The sequence below is a fragment of the Anomaloglossus baeobatrachus genome, chromosome 1 (genome assembly GCF_048569485.1).
Source record: "Anomaloglossus baeobatrachus isolate aAnoBae1 chromosome 1, aAnoBae1.hap1, whole genome shotgun sequence".
NCBI classification, from domain to species: Eukaryota; Metazoa; Chordata; class Amphibia; order Anura; family Aromobatidae; genus Anomaloglossus; species Anomaloglossus baeobatrachus.
This window is the reverse complement of record NC_134353.1, coordinates 745026217-745043041: the sequence shown is the minus strand read 5'-3', so window position 1 is coordinate 745043041 and position 16825 is coordinate 745026217. Positions and strand designations below refer to the sequence as shown.

Sequence of the window (16825 nt, the reverse complement as noted above, 5' to 3'; positions counted from 1 at the left end):
CGGTAGGTGGGTATATACTGCGGAGGAGGAGTTAAACTTTTTTTTTTTTGCCTGTGTCCCCCAATGAAATGAAAGAGAAAACTGAAATAGGAGAAAAGTGAACTTGACTAACAAAACGTTGGAGAGGTAGAGCCAACCAGATGCTTATCAGATCTCCCGATATGCTGTTGCATGGAAGACGCAAGAGTTTTCTGGTTTTTGTAAAATACCACGTCAGTAAGCAATTCTGTTATTTTATTCTGGTAGAACAGTAACAGTAATCAGTAGTTCAAGAATTGTGCGTAAAGGAAGCCTTAAAGGGAACCTGGCACCAGATTTTTCCCTATTAAACTAAAAGAATCACCTTCTGCAGCTCCTGGGCTGCATTCTATGAATGTGCACCTTGACCCTGACTCCCCTATCAGACCCCAAAAATAACTTTATAAAACCTGGCCGTTAGGTATGCTAATTATATTTACCTGTGTTAGCCAGATGGGCGGGCTTATTTTATGCTCCTATTCCCCCTCCTGCCGCTGATTGCCTTCCTCCCTTCTTGATTGACGTGATGATGTCCTCAGTCATCCTCCTTGTCGCATTTTCAAATCTCGTGCCTGCAGTTATGTCGGCAGGCGCAGTTCGCTCTGCCATATCGCGGGCAGAGCGAGAAAATATAGCTGTCCTCGCTTGCGCCGGTGAATTAACTGTGCAGGCTCGAGATTATGGTCGGCGCTGTGCATGACCTCACCAGCGCCATCCTCTTACCCACCCATAATCTCGCGCCTGCGCATTTAGCTCCCCGGCGCGCGTGAGGGCAGCAACAAAAAGAGGAGCTAAAAACTCCCCCAAAAATGTATTATAAAATGTACTCACACTCACAGCAAAAAAGGGCAACCAGTCCAGTTAGCCCAGGCCAACACATCTAATGCACAACAGGATGCAGACAAGCCTCTCAACATGATGGACACTTCACAGGTGCAAAAGCTCCTCTTTTTGTTGCTATTTTTGATATTTATCAGTGTAGGGACCCACAAGCGTGAGGATCCGTGATGAGGATTGTGGGCTTACGTACATTGGCCAATTTACAAACTAATACCTCACATATATTTTATATGTATTTTTTGCACATTGACTATGAGGGGTGCAGCCGGGCCTCTTAATACGGCCGTGCATAGTGGAATTTCTGTCCCTTACGTGCTGCAGTGAGTAGTGTCCGGGTAAGGGTATGTGCGCACGTTGCTTTTTACCTGCTTTTTTACTGCTTTTTCTTCTGCGCTGTTTAATGCCAAAATGGATGTGTTTTTCTATTCAAGCAAAGTCTATGGGAATTTGGGTTTCTTGTTCACACTATGTTGTTCAAAATGCTGCCTTTTTGTGGCAGAACTTTGGTCAAAAACTCAGCTTTTCAAAGAAGCAACATGTCAATTGTTTTTGCCATTTGGGTTTTGCACTGCAAAGCTGAGTTTTTGACCAAAGTTCTGCCACAAAAAGGCAGCATTTTGAACAACATAGTGTGAACAAGAAACCCAAATTCCCATAGACTTTGCTTGAATAGAAGAACACATCCATTTTGGCATTAAACAGCGCAGAAGAAAAAGCAGCAAAAAAGCAGGTAAAAAGCAACGTGCGCACATACCCTAACCCTCCTAATCTAATAGTAAGGGCGTGGTAATAGGTTGCTGGCTGGACACCATGCGCATACAAGTGTGAACAGTGCCCTATGCGCGCCACTGGTGTGCAATTTACCTTGCACCTGTGAAGTGTCCATCATGTTGAGAGGCTTGTCTGCATCCTGTTTGTGCATTAGATGTGTTGGCCTGGGCTAACTGGACTGGTTGCCCTTTTTTGCTGTGAGTACATTTTATAATACATTTTTGGGGGAGTTTTTAGCTCCTCTTTTTGTTGCTATTTTTTACATTAATAACATTGGAATAAATAGAAGCTTTTTTTATTTTATACGTGAAAATGACTGGTAAAACACGAATCATATAAACTGACTCACTGACGTTCCTTCAAAACACTAATGAAATTCGAACCATGTTTTTTTTACAGATGTGTGTCATCAGGCACATCTGAATAAGGCTATAGATTGATATTCTGCAATAACAACCTTTTCACTTAAAATTATTTTTTGGGGGTGGGTGGGGGGCATCAACATTTCATTTAGATAGTGTAACTAGGGAAACCATAGTGTACATTTATTAAAGGGGGTTTACACAATTTTGTAAAGGGAGCAAGTCATCAGGTTTTTGCTTATGAAGCTGGCACCATGCTGCTGACAGGTGTTAAATAGTAAAATTAGTCATGTTACTGTCATAATGACTGTCAATTTAATATTTCATAAGCCAATAGTACACATGAAAATAAGAAACATTGTAATAAAGCTGATCAAGAAATCTGCTTCTTTCTCCTCCTGAATTGATATTTCAGTTCTCCAGTAAAATCTATATTAGATGAAGACAGCGTTTTACACTTCTCAGAGAATATTGTTATTGTGTTCCCTCCTCTCCAAAAAGAAAAGGAGATATTATTGCTCGCAGGCGCAGCAGGTCAGTGGTGGCGGCGGCGGGTGAGTCGTGCAGGAAGCCGGTGCAGTGAGTGTCCCAGGTCCCGGTTCAAGTGATGGCGCTTGGAGCGGCACATGAGCAGATGGAGCTCTCATCCAAGGACTCCATCTGCGCACACGCTGACTCCCGATGCGGCGCATGCGCAGATGGAGCTCCATCTGCACACACTTCCAGCGCTATCATTTGAAACTGAGACCGCAGACAAACTGGGTAACCTGCTGCACATCCGCCCGACCCGCCCGCACAGAGTGGCAGCCAGTAGGCTGCCCGCCACCCTGCGTGCAAGCGGCCGGGTACCTGTGCTTGCGGGTGGCAGCCAGGTACCTGTGGCTGTGTGCGGGCGGCAGCCGGGTGCCTGTCGGTGCCGGCTGCCTCCCGCACACAGGCACCCGGCTTCTGCCCGCGCACAGGCACCTGGCCGCCCGATCACCGCACAGACAGGACCCTTCAGGTAAAGCTATATTTGGATTTTGAGACGCACCCCCCATTTTCCTCCCAAATGTTTGGGAGGAAAAGTGAGTCTTATAATCCGAAAAATAGGCAATTTCAATAATCCAATCAAATTTGGAATGCTCACACTGGAACATATTATTTACTTTAGAATGTTGCAGTGGGAAGTCTGCAGCAGGCATACCCACTGTAAGGCTATGTGCGCACGTTGCGTAAATACATGCAGTTACGCTGCGCTTTGTAGCGCAGCGTAACTGCATGCGTCCTCTGCACAGTCTATGGAGATTGTGCAGGGGCCGTGCGCACGTGGCGTCTTAGAGCGCAGCACTTCGGCTGCTGCCCGAAGCGCTGCGTTCTAAGAAGTGACATGTCACTTCTTCCGTGCGCTTTGCCGGCAGCTCCTGCTCTGTCTATGGCAGGAGCTGCAGGCAGAGCGCATGGAATCGGCTTTTTTTTTTCTTTCTACGGACATTTTCTGCAGCGATTTGAAGCGCATGTGTGCTCTTCAGATCGCTGCAGAAATTTCTGCAGGGCTAGTACGCAACGTGCGCACATAGCCTAACTTGTGCAAATATTGCTTTGGTTTCCTTGATGCACATATATCGCTGACCTATTCTTTGCATTGAAGGCTGCAAAAGTCAAATCTACTTAACCAGACAATTTATGTAGCGGCTTTTCTCCACAGCATGTGGATGCTTAAATCCCCTTACACATGGTTGGTTCAGAAAATCCACTTTGAATTCATCCCATGGGAATGTACCTTAAACCTCCAATGTTGCTACATGTTAATGACATATACTCACTATTTTACAATATTTTATTTTTTATTAGAGAACAGCTTCTTATCACACAAAATCAGCTGTACACTTTATACAAACTGAACATTGTGTTTGTACTAACCTGCATGCATATACTGTATATACTCAAAATCAAAGGCTCAGACATCAGTGTTCTCTAAATGCTGTTAATGCTACGCCGTTTCCGAGAAGTTAAAACCCTCCATACAAGCAAAAACCATGGTCAAGTGGTTTGCTCAGTTCTGCTGCCTAGTGTTAATGAAGTATACTGCACGATTCTTCATTGACGTGATGACAGTATAATGTTAAAGCACAGGTCAAAAGATGGAACCAAACACAATTTCATTTTAATAAAATTATCAAAAATATCTCGAGCAGTTGGCATTCAGGTCATTTCTGTTTTTATGAAACCTGAAAAACTGACAATTTATGAAAACACAAATCTTGACATTAAATGCAAACCATACAAAGAAGGGCTACAAAGATGAAGTGCTTATTAGCTCCTAATATCACAGAATCCATAGTCTGTTAGGTAGGGTGGATGTATGGAGTGGACACACTGCTGTACCGTAATGATTAGCGCAGGTGCCCCATTGTCTTCAGAAAGCTGCACCCACTTTGTAGGAGTCTGTGCTGTGGGTGACTACAAAAGACAAGGACAATAGTTCTATTTTACACTCTTAATACAGTGGAGATTATTAGAAAATATTATATTTATAGCTTCAGCGCCAGGGGCCACAGCACATTACTCCAGGGACTGTTTCCATGTATATACCACAACGCAGGGAGGGATTCTCCTAAGCAGATATATTCTCTTGAGATTTTGTGGCAGAGAATGCAGCAGTGGCTTTGCCCTCGTGATTAGTAATAGCCCATCAGTAGTACACGGTACACATAGTCGTTTGCTTCTTACAATAGAACAAATAACACATGGTTCAGTCTTCACGCAGGTAAGCTTCAGGGACGTCTTCAGAAGGACTGCCTCCATCGGGTGGATTATGTTTGTCCTCTGTAACGGTCTTTATAATCTCCTCTGATTGAGAAGCAGCCAGCATGGACTCTGCTTTCACAGCAAGCTCCCGGGTCTCTTGCACTTGTATTTGTACCAACTGTATGTGATTTCTTACAGTTACAGAGACATAGTCTGCACCTGCACATAAGAAAAAGCTATGAAAATAGGCAAGCCAAGAAATACCGTCCATACAACATTACTAGTGACTTAAAGGGAACCTGGCAGGTGCAATATGCACCCAGAACCACGAGCAGTTCTAGGTGCATATTGCTAATCCCGGCATCTAGTAGCATAGATAAAGGGATTTTTAGAAAAAGTATTTCTAAAGATTTTTTTTATCATATGCTAATGAGGCCAGTGATTAGCCGCAAGGGTGTTACTTCCCTTGGCTAGTCGGTCCCTTAGCATGTTAGTACTCCCCTGTGGGCGTGCTAACATGTTAAAGGGAAGGTGTCGCCCAAGAAAAAAAAAAAAATTTAGTAACTGAAAAAGAAGGGAATTTTGTTTACTTACCGTAAATTCCTTTTCTTCTAGCTCTAATTGGGAGACCCAGACAATTGGGTGTATAGGCTATGCCTCCGGAGGCCGCACAAAGTATTACACTCAAAAGTGTTAAGCCCCTCCCCTTCTGCCTATACACCCCCCGTGCTCCCACGGGCTCCTCAGTTTTGGTGCAAAAGCAAGAAGGAGGAAAAAGAATTATAAACTGGTTTAAAGTAACTTCAATCCGAAGGAATATCGGAGAACTGAAACCATTCAACATGAACAACATGTGTACACAAAAAAACAGGGGCGGGTGCTGGGTCTCCCAATTAGAGCTAGAAGAAAAGGAATTTACGGTAAGTAAACAAAATTCCCTTCTTCTTTGTCGCTCTATTGGGAGACCCAGACAATTGGGACGTCCAAATGCAGTCCCTGGGTGGGTAAAATAATACCTCGTAAGAGAGCCGTAAAACGGCCTCTTCCTACAGGTGGGCAACCGCCGCCTGAAGGACTCGTCTACCTAGGCTGGCATCCGCCGAAGCATAGGTATGCACCTGATAGTGCTTCGTGAAAGTGTGCAGGCTCGACCAGGTAGCCGCCTGACACACCTGCTGAGCCGTAGCCTGGTGCCTCAAAGCCCAGGACGCGCCCACGGCTCTGGTAGAATGGGCCTTCAGCCCTGAGGGAACCGGAAGCCCAGTCGAACGGTAAGCTTCGATAATTGGCTCCTTGATCCACCGAGCCAGGGTTGATTTGGAAGCCTGTGACCCTTTACGCTGGCCAGCGACAAGGACAAAGAGTGCATCCGAGCGGCGCAGGGGCGCCGTACGAGAAATGTAGAGTCTGAGTGCTCTCACCAGATCTAACAAGTGCAAATCCTTTTCACATTGGTGAACTGGATGAGGACAAAAAGAAGGTAAGGAGATATCCTGATTGAGATGAAAGGGGGATACCACCTTAGGGAGAAATTCCGGAACCGGACGCAGAACCACCTTGTCCTGGTGAAACACCAGGAAAGGGGTTTTGCATGACAGCGCTGCTAGCTCAGACACTCTCCGAAGTGAAGTGACTGCTACCAGAAAAACCACTTTCTGCGAAAGGCGTGAGAGAGAAATTTCCCTCATTGGCTCGAATGGTGGTTTCTGAAGAACCATCAGCACCCTGTTCAGATCCCAGGGTTCTAACGGCCGCTTGTAAGGAGGGACGATGTGACAAACCCCCTGCAGGAACGTGCGTACCTGTGGAAGTCTGGCTAGGCGCTTCTGGAAAAACACAGAGAGCGCTGAGACTTGTCCCTTAAGGGAGCCGAGCGACAAACCCTTTTCCAGTCCAGATTGAAGGAAGGACAGAAAAGTGGGCAAGGCAAAAGGCCAGGGAGAAATACCCTGAGCAGAGCACCACGACAGGAAAATTTTCCACGTCCTGTGGTAGATCTTGGCGGACGTTGGTTTCCTAGCTTGTCTCATAGTGGCAATGACGTCTTGAGATAACCCTGAAGACGCTAGGATCCAGGACTCAATGGCCACACAGTCAGGTTGAGGGCCGCAGAATTCAGATGGAAAAACGGCCCTTGAGATAGCAAGTCTGGTCGGTCTGGTAGTGCCCACGGTTGGCCGACCGTGAGATGCCACAGATCCGGGTACCACGACCGCCTCGGCCAGTCTGGAGCGACGAGGATGACGCGGCGGCAGTCGGCCCTGATCTTGCGTAACACTCTGGGCAACAGTGCCAGCGGAGGAAACACATAAGGGAGCTGAAACTGCGACCAATCCTGAACTAAGGCGTCTGCCGCCAGAGCTCTGGGATCTTGAGACCGTGCCATGAACGCCGGTACCTTGTTGTTGTGCCGGGACGCCATGAGGTCGACGTCCGGCACCCCCCAGCGGCAACAGATCTCCTGAAACACGTCCGGGTGAAGGGACCATTCCCCTGCGTCCATGCCCTGGCGACTGAGATAATCTGCTTCCCAGTTTTCCACGCCTGGAATGTGAACTGCAGAGATGGTGGAGGCCGTGGCTTCCACCCACATCAAAATCCGCCGGACTTCCTGGAAGGCTTGCCGACTGTGTGTGCCGCCTTGGTGGTTGATGTATGCCACCGCTGTGGAATTGTCCGACTGAATTCTGATCTGCTTGCCTTCCAGCCACTGCTGGAACGCTTTCAGGGCAAGATACACTGCCCGTATTTCCAGAACATTGATCTGAAGCGAGGACTCTTGCTGGGTCCACGTACCCTGAGCCCTGTGGTGGAGAAAAACCGCTCCCCACCCTGACAGACTCGCGTCCGTCGTGACCACCTCCCAGGATGGGGGTAGGAAGGATTTCCCTTTCGATAATGAAGTGGGAAGAAGCCACCACCGAAGGGAAGCTTTGGTCGCCTGCGAGAGGGAGACGTTCCTGTCGAGGGACGTCGGCTTCCTGTCCCATTTGCGTAGGATGTCCCATTGAAGAGGACGCAGGTGAAACTGCGCGAAAGGAACTGCCTCCATTGCTGCCACCATCTTCCCCAGGAAGTGCATGAGGCGCCTCAAGGTGTGTGACCGACCTTGAAGGAGAGATTGTACCCCTGTTTGTAGTGACCGCTGCTTGATCAGCGGAAGCTTCACTATCGCTGAGAGGGTATGAAACTCCATGCCAAGGTATGTCAGCGATTGGGCCGGTGTCAGATTTGACTTTGGAAAATTGATGATCCACCCGAAACTCTGGAGAGTCTCCAGGGTAGCGTCGAGGCTGTGTTGGCATGCCTCTAGAGAGGGTGCCTTGATCAACAGATCGTCCAAGTACGGGATCACCGAGTGACCCTGAGAGTGGAGGACCGCTACTACAGTAGCCATAACCTTGGTGAAAACCCGTGGGGCTGTTGCCAGGCCGAACGGCAGTGCCACGAACTGCAGGTGTTCGTTTCCTATGGCGAAGCGCAAGAAGCGCTGGTGCTCTGGAGCAATCGGTACGTGGAGATAAGCATCTTTGATATCGATCGATGCAAGGAAATCTCCCTGGGACATTGAGGCGATGACGGAGCGGAGGGATTCCATCCGGAACCGCCTGGTCTTTACGTGTTTGTTGAGAAGTTTCAGGTCCAGGACAGGTCGAAAAGACCCGTCCTTCTTTGGGACCACAAACAAGTTGGAGTAAAAACCGTGGCCCTGTTGCTGAAGAGGAACAGGGACCACCACTCCTTCTGCCTTCAGAATGCCCAGCGCCTGCAGAAGAGCCTCGGCTCGCTCGGGAGGCGGGGATGACCTGAAGAATCGAGTCGGGGGACGAGAGGTGAACTCTATCTTGTAACCGTGAGACAGAATGTCTCTCACCCAACGGTCTTTTACCCGTGGCAGCCAGGTGTCGCAAAAGCGGGAGAGCCTGCCACCGACCGAGGATGCGGAGTGAGGATGCCGAAAGTCATGAGGAAGCCGCTTTGGTAGCGGCACCTCCGGTGGTCTTTTTAGGACGTGACTTAGACCGCCATGCATCAGAGTTCCTTTGATCTTTCTGAGGCCTTTTGGACGAGGAGAATTGGGACCTGCCCGCGCCCCGAAAGGACCGAAACCTCGACTGCCCCTTCCTCTGTTGGGGTATGTTCGGTTTGGGCTGGGGTAAGGATGTATCCTTTCCCTTGGATTGTTTGATGATTTCATCCAAACGCTCGCCAAACAATCGGTCGCCAGAAATTGGCAAACTGGTTAAGCGCTTTTTGGAAACAGAATCTGCCTTCCATTCCCGTAGCCACAAGGCCCTGCGGAGTACCACCGAATTGGCGGCTGCAACCGCCGTACGGCTCGCAGAGTCCAGGACAGCATTAATAGCGTAAGACGCAAATGCCGAATGCTGGGGCAAAAGAAGGGCCGATAGCTTCATAGATGGATTTCAACCAGAGCTCCATCTGCCTGTCAGTGGCATCTTTGAGTGAAGCCCCATCTTCCACTGCAAGTATGGATCTAGCTGCCAGTCTGGAGATTGGAGGATCCACTTTGGGACACTGAGCCCAACTTTTGACCACGTCAGGGGGAAAGGGATAACGTGTATCCTTAAGGCGCTTAGAAAAACGCTTATCTGGACAAGCATGGTGATTCTGGACTGCCTCTCTGAAATCAGAGTGGTCCAGAAACATACTCGGTGTACGCTTGGGAAACCTGAAACGGAATTTCTCCTGCTGGGAAGCTGACTCCTCCACCGGAGGAGCTGAGGGAGAAATATCCAACATACGATTGATGGACGCAATAAGGTCGTTCACTATGGCGTCCCCGTCCGGAGTATCAAGATTGAGAGCGGCCTCAGGATCAGAATCCTGATCAGCTGTCTCCGCATCACCAACCAGAGATTCCCCCCTCTGAGACCCTGCGCAATATGATGATGTCGAGGGAAAATCTAAGCGAGCTCGCTTAGTCGGTCTGGGGCTGGGGTCTGTGTCAGAACCCTCAGCTTGGGATCCATGAGATACCCCGGGAGGACATTGTTGGTCCAGCTGAGGTGGGCCAGGGAACAAAGATTCAACAGAGTCCCTGTGCCGAGATACCGGCCTGGACTGCAAGGCTTCTAGTATCTTAGCCATAGTCTCAGAGAGTTTTGCAAACTCCGTCCCTGTCACCTGAACAGTGTTAGCAGGTGGCTCCCCCTGGGCCCCCCCTAGCAGAGGCTCTGGCTGAGCAAGTGCCACAGGGGCCGAACAGTGCACACAATGAGGGTCAGTGGAACCTGTCGGTAGCGGGGTCGTACATGCGGCGCAGGCAACATAATAAGCCTGTGTTTTGGCACCCCTTCCTTTCGTGGGCGCCATGCTATTATCTTCCCTGAGCAACACAATAGGGTATATAGCCAGAAATCAACTGTGCACTATACAGTGTAAAATAAACATATAATGTTACACTACTGCACAATGGGGCTAGCACCACAGGTGCTGCTTACCACCCGCTTAAAACGGTTGTGAGGCCACCAGAGTCCCTGCCTGGGTCTCCCAGACTTTGTCCCCCTCTGCAGCGTCCGAGGAGCTGACAGGAATGCGTCCTGAGGAGAGGAGGGAGCCGTGGGCGTGACCCAGAAAGAGCGGGAACTGGTGCCCGCACTGTGCACAGTGAGGGGAGTGGAGTATGCAAAGCATGCTCCAGCCCTCAGTGCTGCTCGTTCTGAGCAGCGTCCCGCCCTTCCCCTGCCTGTCAGGGCTGGGCGTGGGAGGAAAGGAACTAGGCCGCAAAAAGCCGGGGACTCTAGTAATAAATGCGGCCGCCGTAAAAGCGCGGCCGGCGTGGAAGTCCCCGGCGCACTACAAGTCCCAGCCGCGCCGCAGTGTTTCCATGGCAGCGGCGGTCAGTGCGGCAGTCCCTATACATAAACACACTCAGCAACGCTGAGTGTGTAATGGCACATATTAACCCGGTCAGCGCCGCGGTCCCCGGTGCACTAGCACACCCAGCAAAGCTGGAGTGTTGCTGTGCGCGGTCCCCACCGGGATACAGAGTACCTCCAAGTAGCAGGGCCATGTCCCTGAACGATACCCGGCTCCTATCCAGCAGGCTCCACAGGAGTTGTGGATGAAGCACGGTCTCAGTGCCTGGAGATCGATAGGATCCCACTTCCACCAGTGCCCTGAGGGGGATGGGGAAGGAAAACAGCATGTGGGCTCCAGCCTCCGTACCCGCAATGGATACCTCAACCTTACAACACCACCGACAAGAGTGGGGTGAGAAGGGAGCATGCTGGGGGCCCTATATGGGCCCACTTTTCTTCCATCCGACATGGTCAGCAGCTGCTGCTGACCAATCTGTGGAGCTGTGCGTGCGTGTCTGACCTCCTTCGCACAAAGCAAAAAACTGAGGAGCCCGTGGGAGCACGGGGGGTGTATAGGCAGAAGGGGAGGGGCTTAACACTTTTAAGTGTAATACTTTGTGCGGCCTCCGGAGGCATAGCCTATACACCCAATTGTCTGGGTCTCCCAATAGAGCGACAAAGAAATATAAAGTATTAATGTTTTGCTTAAATATTATTATTTGCTTTTAATTGAGCAAAATATATATAAAAAAAAAAGTTTGTTATTTTCCACTGTTAAACACTAGGGGGAGTAGCTGCTGACATCTTACAGAAATCCCACTGTAGAAATAGCCTGCATTACAGCTGCAGTAAAGTGGGCGGAGTCTGCTCTCCTGTGTGTGATGTCACCTCCCCCTCTCAATCTGGATGTTTACAACAGGATAACAGGGACTGAAATTTAGGATCACAGTGCAGAGCCATTTTGTTGGTGACCAGAAATGTATAAAGTGTCACCAAGGACAGCAGGAGTATCACACAGGATAGGATTAGATACCCAGCTCTGGAGACAGTATCACACAGGATAGGTTTAGATACAGCAACTCAGTATCATATAGGAGAGGATTAGCTACATGGCTCAGCAGACAGAATCACAGGATAGGATTAGATACAGCCCAGCAGGCAGTATCACAATAGGATAGGATTAGATACAGCTCAGCAGGCAGTATCACACAGGATAGGATTAGATACTGTGTGCTGAGTTGCTGTATCACACAGGAGAGGATTAGATACACGGCTCAGCAGACAGTATAATATAGGGCAGGATTAGAGGGGGGAGCGGGTGGGTGTCAGTGGAGACAGTAGCGGGGGGGGGGGGGTGCCGGTACTCACATGCTCTGCATACACACAAACACACACGGCTCTGCTGCATGGACGCGGGGGGGGGGGGGGGAGCAGAGAGAGGGGGTGTCATTGGAGATGGTAATCCACTGCTGCACGCCGCTCCAACTGTCGGCAACGTTACTGTTCTAGGATCTGTTAGGATGGTACTGCTTGGTCTTTCAGATCCTGGCTGTAGGGGAAAAATGCAGCCCAGCCGAAAGCGTGGGCTATGGAAAAAGGGCGGCTGAACACACCCACGGCTGTGAATTGGGCAGCCCACATAGGCATTACCATTTCAGTTGTAACAGAACTAAAAGGGTCGGAATCCGACTACTATCGCCTATGTCCATGAGGTGCTGTAAATTGAGCCTGCACTGTCGTGCTAAAACTTGGAATGTAAAATGGCAGCCCCCCATTACCAGTTTTCCAGCATTATAAAAACTGAAAGACATCTTTATTTAAAGCAAGATAACATTATAACTGCATGTTATCTTACAAGTAATCATTGTTTGGAATATATAAATCCGCAACACTTTCCCTTTAATGAATGTGCAGTATCAGAGGATGGTCGCGCTCACCTCTCTGCTGCCATTGCGTCCGATTCCTGAATTTCAGTTCAGTGCGCATGATCCCGGACTTTCGTTCATGCACACTACATGGGTTTGAAGCCAGGACTCATACACCCGGTGGTCATGCGCACTATGAAGCCGAGTGTACAAGTCCTGGCTTCAAACCCATGTAGTGCGCATGACCAAAATACTTTTTCTAAAGATCCCTTGATCTATGCCACTAGATACAAAGACAGTTAGACAAGGATTAGCAATATGTACCCAGAACTGCTTGTGGTTCTGGGTGTGTATTGCAACTGACAGGTTTCCCTTTAGAGGGGTTCTCCAAGAATAGAAAAAAAAAAAGGTTATAAATTCCTAAATACATTTAAATTAGCAATTATTTTAGATTTTATCTATAGACGTAATCACTAAAAGACTAAAATAACCGGCAGCTTGTTTCATGGAGAAACCTTAGGATAGGTGCCTGTGAGAAAAATACTTATTAATCAGGTGAAAGGATCTTCTGCACAGATCATCGTTCTCGGCAGTGCATTGCCCAGTATAAAAACGGACTCGCATTGCCGAGAACCATGACATCCTAAGTGCACTGAGCGATCTACTCCAGAACACTCACTACATATCACTTACTCTGGTCTGCCTGAGTAAACAGACTATTAGGCCTAAGCCACACGGCGAGTCCCCTGTATTTTGATACCTATCGCATATAAAGCAAACAGCTGGAGACTGCAACCAAGCACAGACGCCGGCACAGAGGGTGGGGGTAGTCTGACTCCAACCAATCACAGACACTGTCATAGAGGGTAGGTGGGGAAATGGTGAATATTCATAAGGCTTAATGAGCTGACCCTGAAGCAGTGTGACAGCCGAGCAGAAACTAAGTATAATTGTCCAGTTTTAATCCCCATTTAGCAGCCCCCTAGCCCTTTATCCAGATGGCCCAACTGTAACACAACTTCCCTGAGAGGTCTGTGCATGGACCCCGAACTTCACAGTTCGGGTTCGCCCAATCAATCACTGGGCTTGACACCAAAAAACATGGCACTTCAAAGCTTCAGCACCAAGCAAGACTGAGCTCAGATCAGGCTTTGCCATCCTCTGCCTCAATCGTACTGAAGTTTTGGAGTGCCGTGCCTTCTACTGATTATATATACACAAGGGAACATGCATTTAATACATTTTTTTAAAATAAAATAAGAGTAACACCAAATGTTCACCTATGTGACATCATATATTCAGGAAATGTAGTTTGTATTCATTTTCACTTTATTGTTCCATTTAGGTAGTTAAAGGGAACTTGGCATGTGAAAAAAATGCTATTATCCTGCAGATATGGGGTCAATCTGCAGGTTAATAGTGTTTTAAATCTGCCCAGCGCCTGCACTTCGAGGGAGGAAATAAAGTGGCATTACAATCACAAAAGAAGCAAACATAGCCCCTGTGATTGAAAGATAAAACTCACTGACATAACGCCATGACAGGAGGCCTATTCAAAGGATGAACAATGGTTATTTTTCTGAACAGAGCATAATTTTAGTTAGATGTAAATTACAAAAATATTTACACATTTTCTGCTTAATAAAATGCATCTTTTATGATGGGAATACCCCTTAATTCCTTCTGGTACCGCTTGGCTTTCAGTTATAGGGTTCTTCGCCACCACGTGTTCAGTCACCGCTCAGTGTACTGTGCGTGGTAGTTGTAAGCATGCCCCCGGCACTGACTGACAGCCAACGCCAATGCCGAGTCAGCTGTCAGTGGGTAGCTCTTCTCCTACACTTATTCGTGCCGCCTTCCGGTCTGGTCACACGCTCCCCCACCAGCAGTCATTATATGAACAGGAGAGCGGTGAAGGTTGTACTAACACGTATATATTAGTAAGTGCCACAAAATTATGTATCCATCGCATTTAACAAAGTAAAGATAAAATGGCCAACTGAGCTCTTTTTGTTAATGTGAATTGAATACTCACCAGCCTGGTAAGCAGCTTCAGCTGCCAGCTCTGAAAGACTGACAGCACGTGCCCAGCTGGCCTCATACTTCTGGTATTCTTCAAGCAGCTTTTTCATCTAGAAATAATATATTTTATTTTTTTTTTTTTTTACAGAAAGTTCTATCAATATAAAGTTAGAAAAAAAAAATAAAATTGAGGGTAGATATAACTTTATTCTACTTAATTTAAAGACAAATGTCAAAATACGGCATGGTGGGAAAGAAGGGAATTTTGTTTACTTACCGTAAATTCCTTTTCTTCTAGCTCCTATTGGGAGACCCAGACAATTGGGTGTATAGCTTCTGCCTCCGGAGGCCACACAAAGTATTACACTTTAAAAAGTGTAACCCCTCCCCTCTGCCTATACACCCTCCCGTGGACCACGGGCTCCTCAGTTTTGGTGCAAAAGCAGGAAGGAGAAAACTTATAAATTGGTCTAGGGTAAATGCAATCCGAAGGATGTTCGGAGAACTGAAAACCATGAACCAAAAGAACAATTCAACATGAACAACATGTGTACACAAAAGAACCACCAGCCCGAAGGGTACAGGGGCGGGTGCTGGGTCTCCCAATAGGAGCTAGAAGAAAAGGAATTTACGGTAAGTAAACAAAATTCCCTTCTTTGTCGCTCCATTGGGAGACCCAGACAATTGGGACGTCCAAGAGCAGTCCCTGGGTGGGTAAAAGAATACCTCAATAAAAAAAGAGCCGAAAAACGGCCCCCTCTTACAGGTGGGCAACCGCCGTCTGAAGGACTCGCCTACATAGACTGGCGTCTGCCGAAGCATAGGTATGCACTTGATAGTGTTTCGTGAAAGTGTGCAGACTCGACCACGTAGCTGCCTGACACACCTGCTGAGCCGTAGCCCGGTGCCGCAATGCCCAGGACGCACCCACGGCTCTGGTAGAATGGGCTTTCAGCCCTGAAGGAGGCGGAAGCCCAGAAGAACGGTAGGCTTCGAGAATCGGTTCCTTGATCCACCGAGCCAAAGTTGACTTGGAAGCCTGCGAGCCCTTACGCTGGCCAGCGACAAGGACAAAGAGCGCATCTGAACGACGCAGGGGCGCCGTGCGAGACACGTAGAGCCGGAGTGCTCTCACAAGATCCAAAGAGTGCATATCCTTTTCACACTGGTGAATTGGATTAGGGCAAAATGAAGGCAAGGAGATATCCTGATTGAGATGAAAAGGGGATACCACCTTAGGGAGAAATTCCGGGACCGGACGCAGAACCACCTTATCCTGGTGAAACACCAGGAAGGGGGCTTTGCATGACAGCGCTGCAAGCTCAGACACTCTCCGGAGTGATGTGACTGCCACTAGGAAGGCCACCTTCTGCGAAAGACGTGATAGAGAGACATCCCGCAGCGGCTCGAAAGGTGGTTTCTGAAGAGCCGTTAGCACCCTGTTAAGATCCCAGGGTTCCAGCGGACGCTTGTAAGGTGGGACTATGTGGCAAACTCCCTGCAGGAACGTGCGGACCTGCGGAAGCCTGGCTAGACGCTTTTGAAAAAACACGGAGAGCGCCGATACTTGGCCCTTGAGAGAGCCGAGTGACAAACCCTTGTCCATTCCGGATTGAAGGAATGAAAGAAAAGTGGGTAAGGCAAACGGCCATGGAGGAAAACCGTTATTAGCGCACCAGGATAGGAAGATTTGTCAAGACCTATAATAGATCTTGGCGGACGTAGGCTTCCTAGCGTGTCTCATGGTGGCAATGACATCCTGAGATAACCCTGAAGACGCTAGGAGCCAGGACTCAATGGCCACACAGTCAGGTTGAGGGCCAAAGAATTCAGATGGAAAAACGGGCCTTGTGACAGCAAGTCTGGGCGGTCTGGAAGCGCCCACGGTTGACCCACCGTGAGATGCCACAGATCCGGGTACCACGACCGCCTCGGCCAGTCTGGAGCGACGAGAATGACGCGACGGCAGTCCGACCTGATCTTGCGTAGCACTCTGGGCAGCATCGCCAGAGGAGGAAACACATAAGGCTGTCGAAACTGTGACCAATCCTGAACCAACGCGTACGCCGCCAGAGCTCTGTGATCCTGAGACCGTGCCATGAATGCTGGGACTTTGTTGTTGTGCCGTGACGCCATGATATCGACGTCCGGCGTTCCCCAGCGGCGACAGATCTCTCGAAACACGTCTGGGTGCAGAGACCATTCCCCCGCGTCCATGCCCTGACGACTGAGAAAATCTGCTTCCCAGTTTTCTACGCCCGGGATGTGAACTGCGGAGATGGTGGAGGCTGTGGCCTCCACCCACTGCAGAATCTGTCGGACTTCCTGGAAGGCTTGACGACTGCGAGTGCCGCCTTGGTGGTTGATGTATGCGACGGCAGTGGCGTTGTCC

General features: G+C 48.8%; 1 protein-coding gene across 1 annotated transcript in view; it reads right to left on the bottom strand.

The window, feature by feature from the left end:
* Window positions 1–3792: 3792 nt before the first annotated feature.
* Window positions 3793–16825, bottom strand: part of DIABLO (diablo IAP-binding mitochondrial protein) — a 29391-nt gene continuing 16358 nt past the window's right edge. Inside the window, exons 5-6 of the mRNA XM_075323245.1 lie at window positions 14447–14543; window positions 3793–4940 (exon numbers count right to left, since the gene is read on the bottom strand). Of these exons, the coding sequence (XP_075179360.1) occupies window positions 4726–4940; window positions 14447–14543 (312 nt within the window). The 3' untranslated portion in view covers window positions 3793–4725. The remainder of the gene's footprint in view (window positions 4941–14446; window positions 14544–16825) is intronic.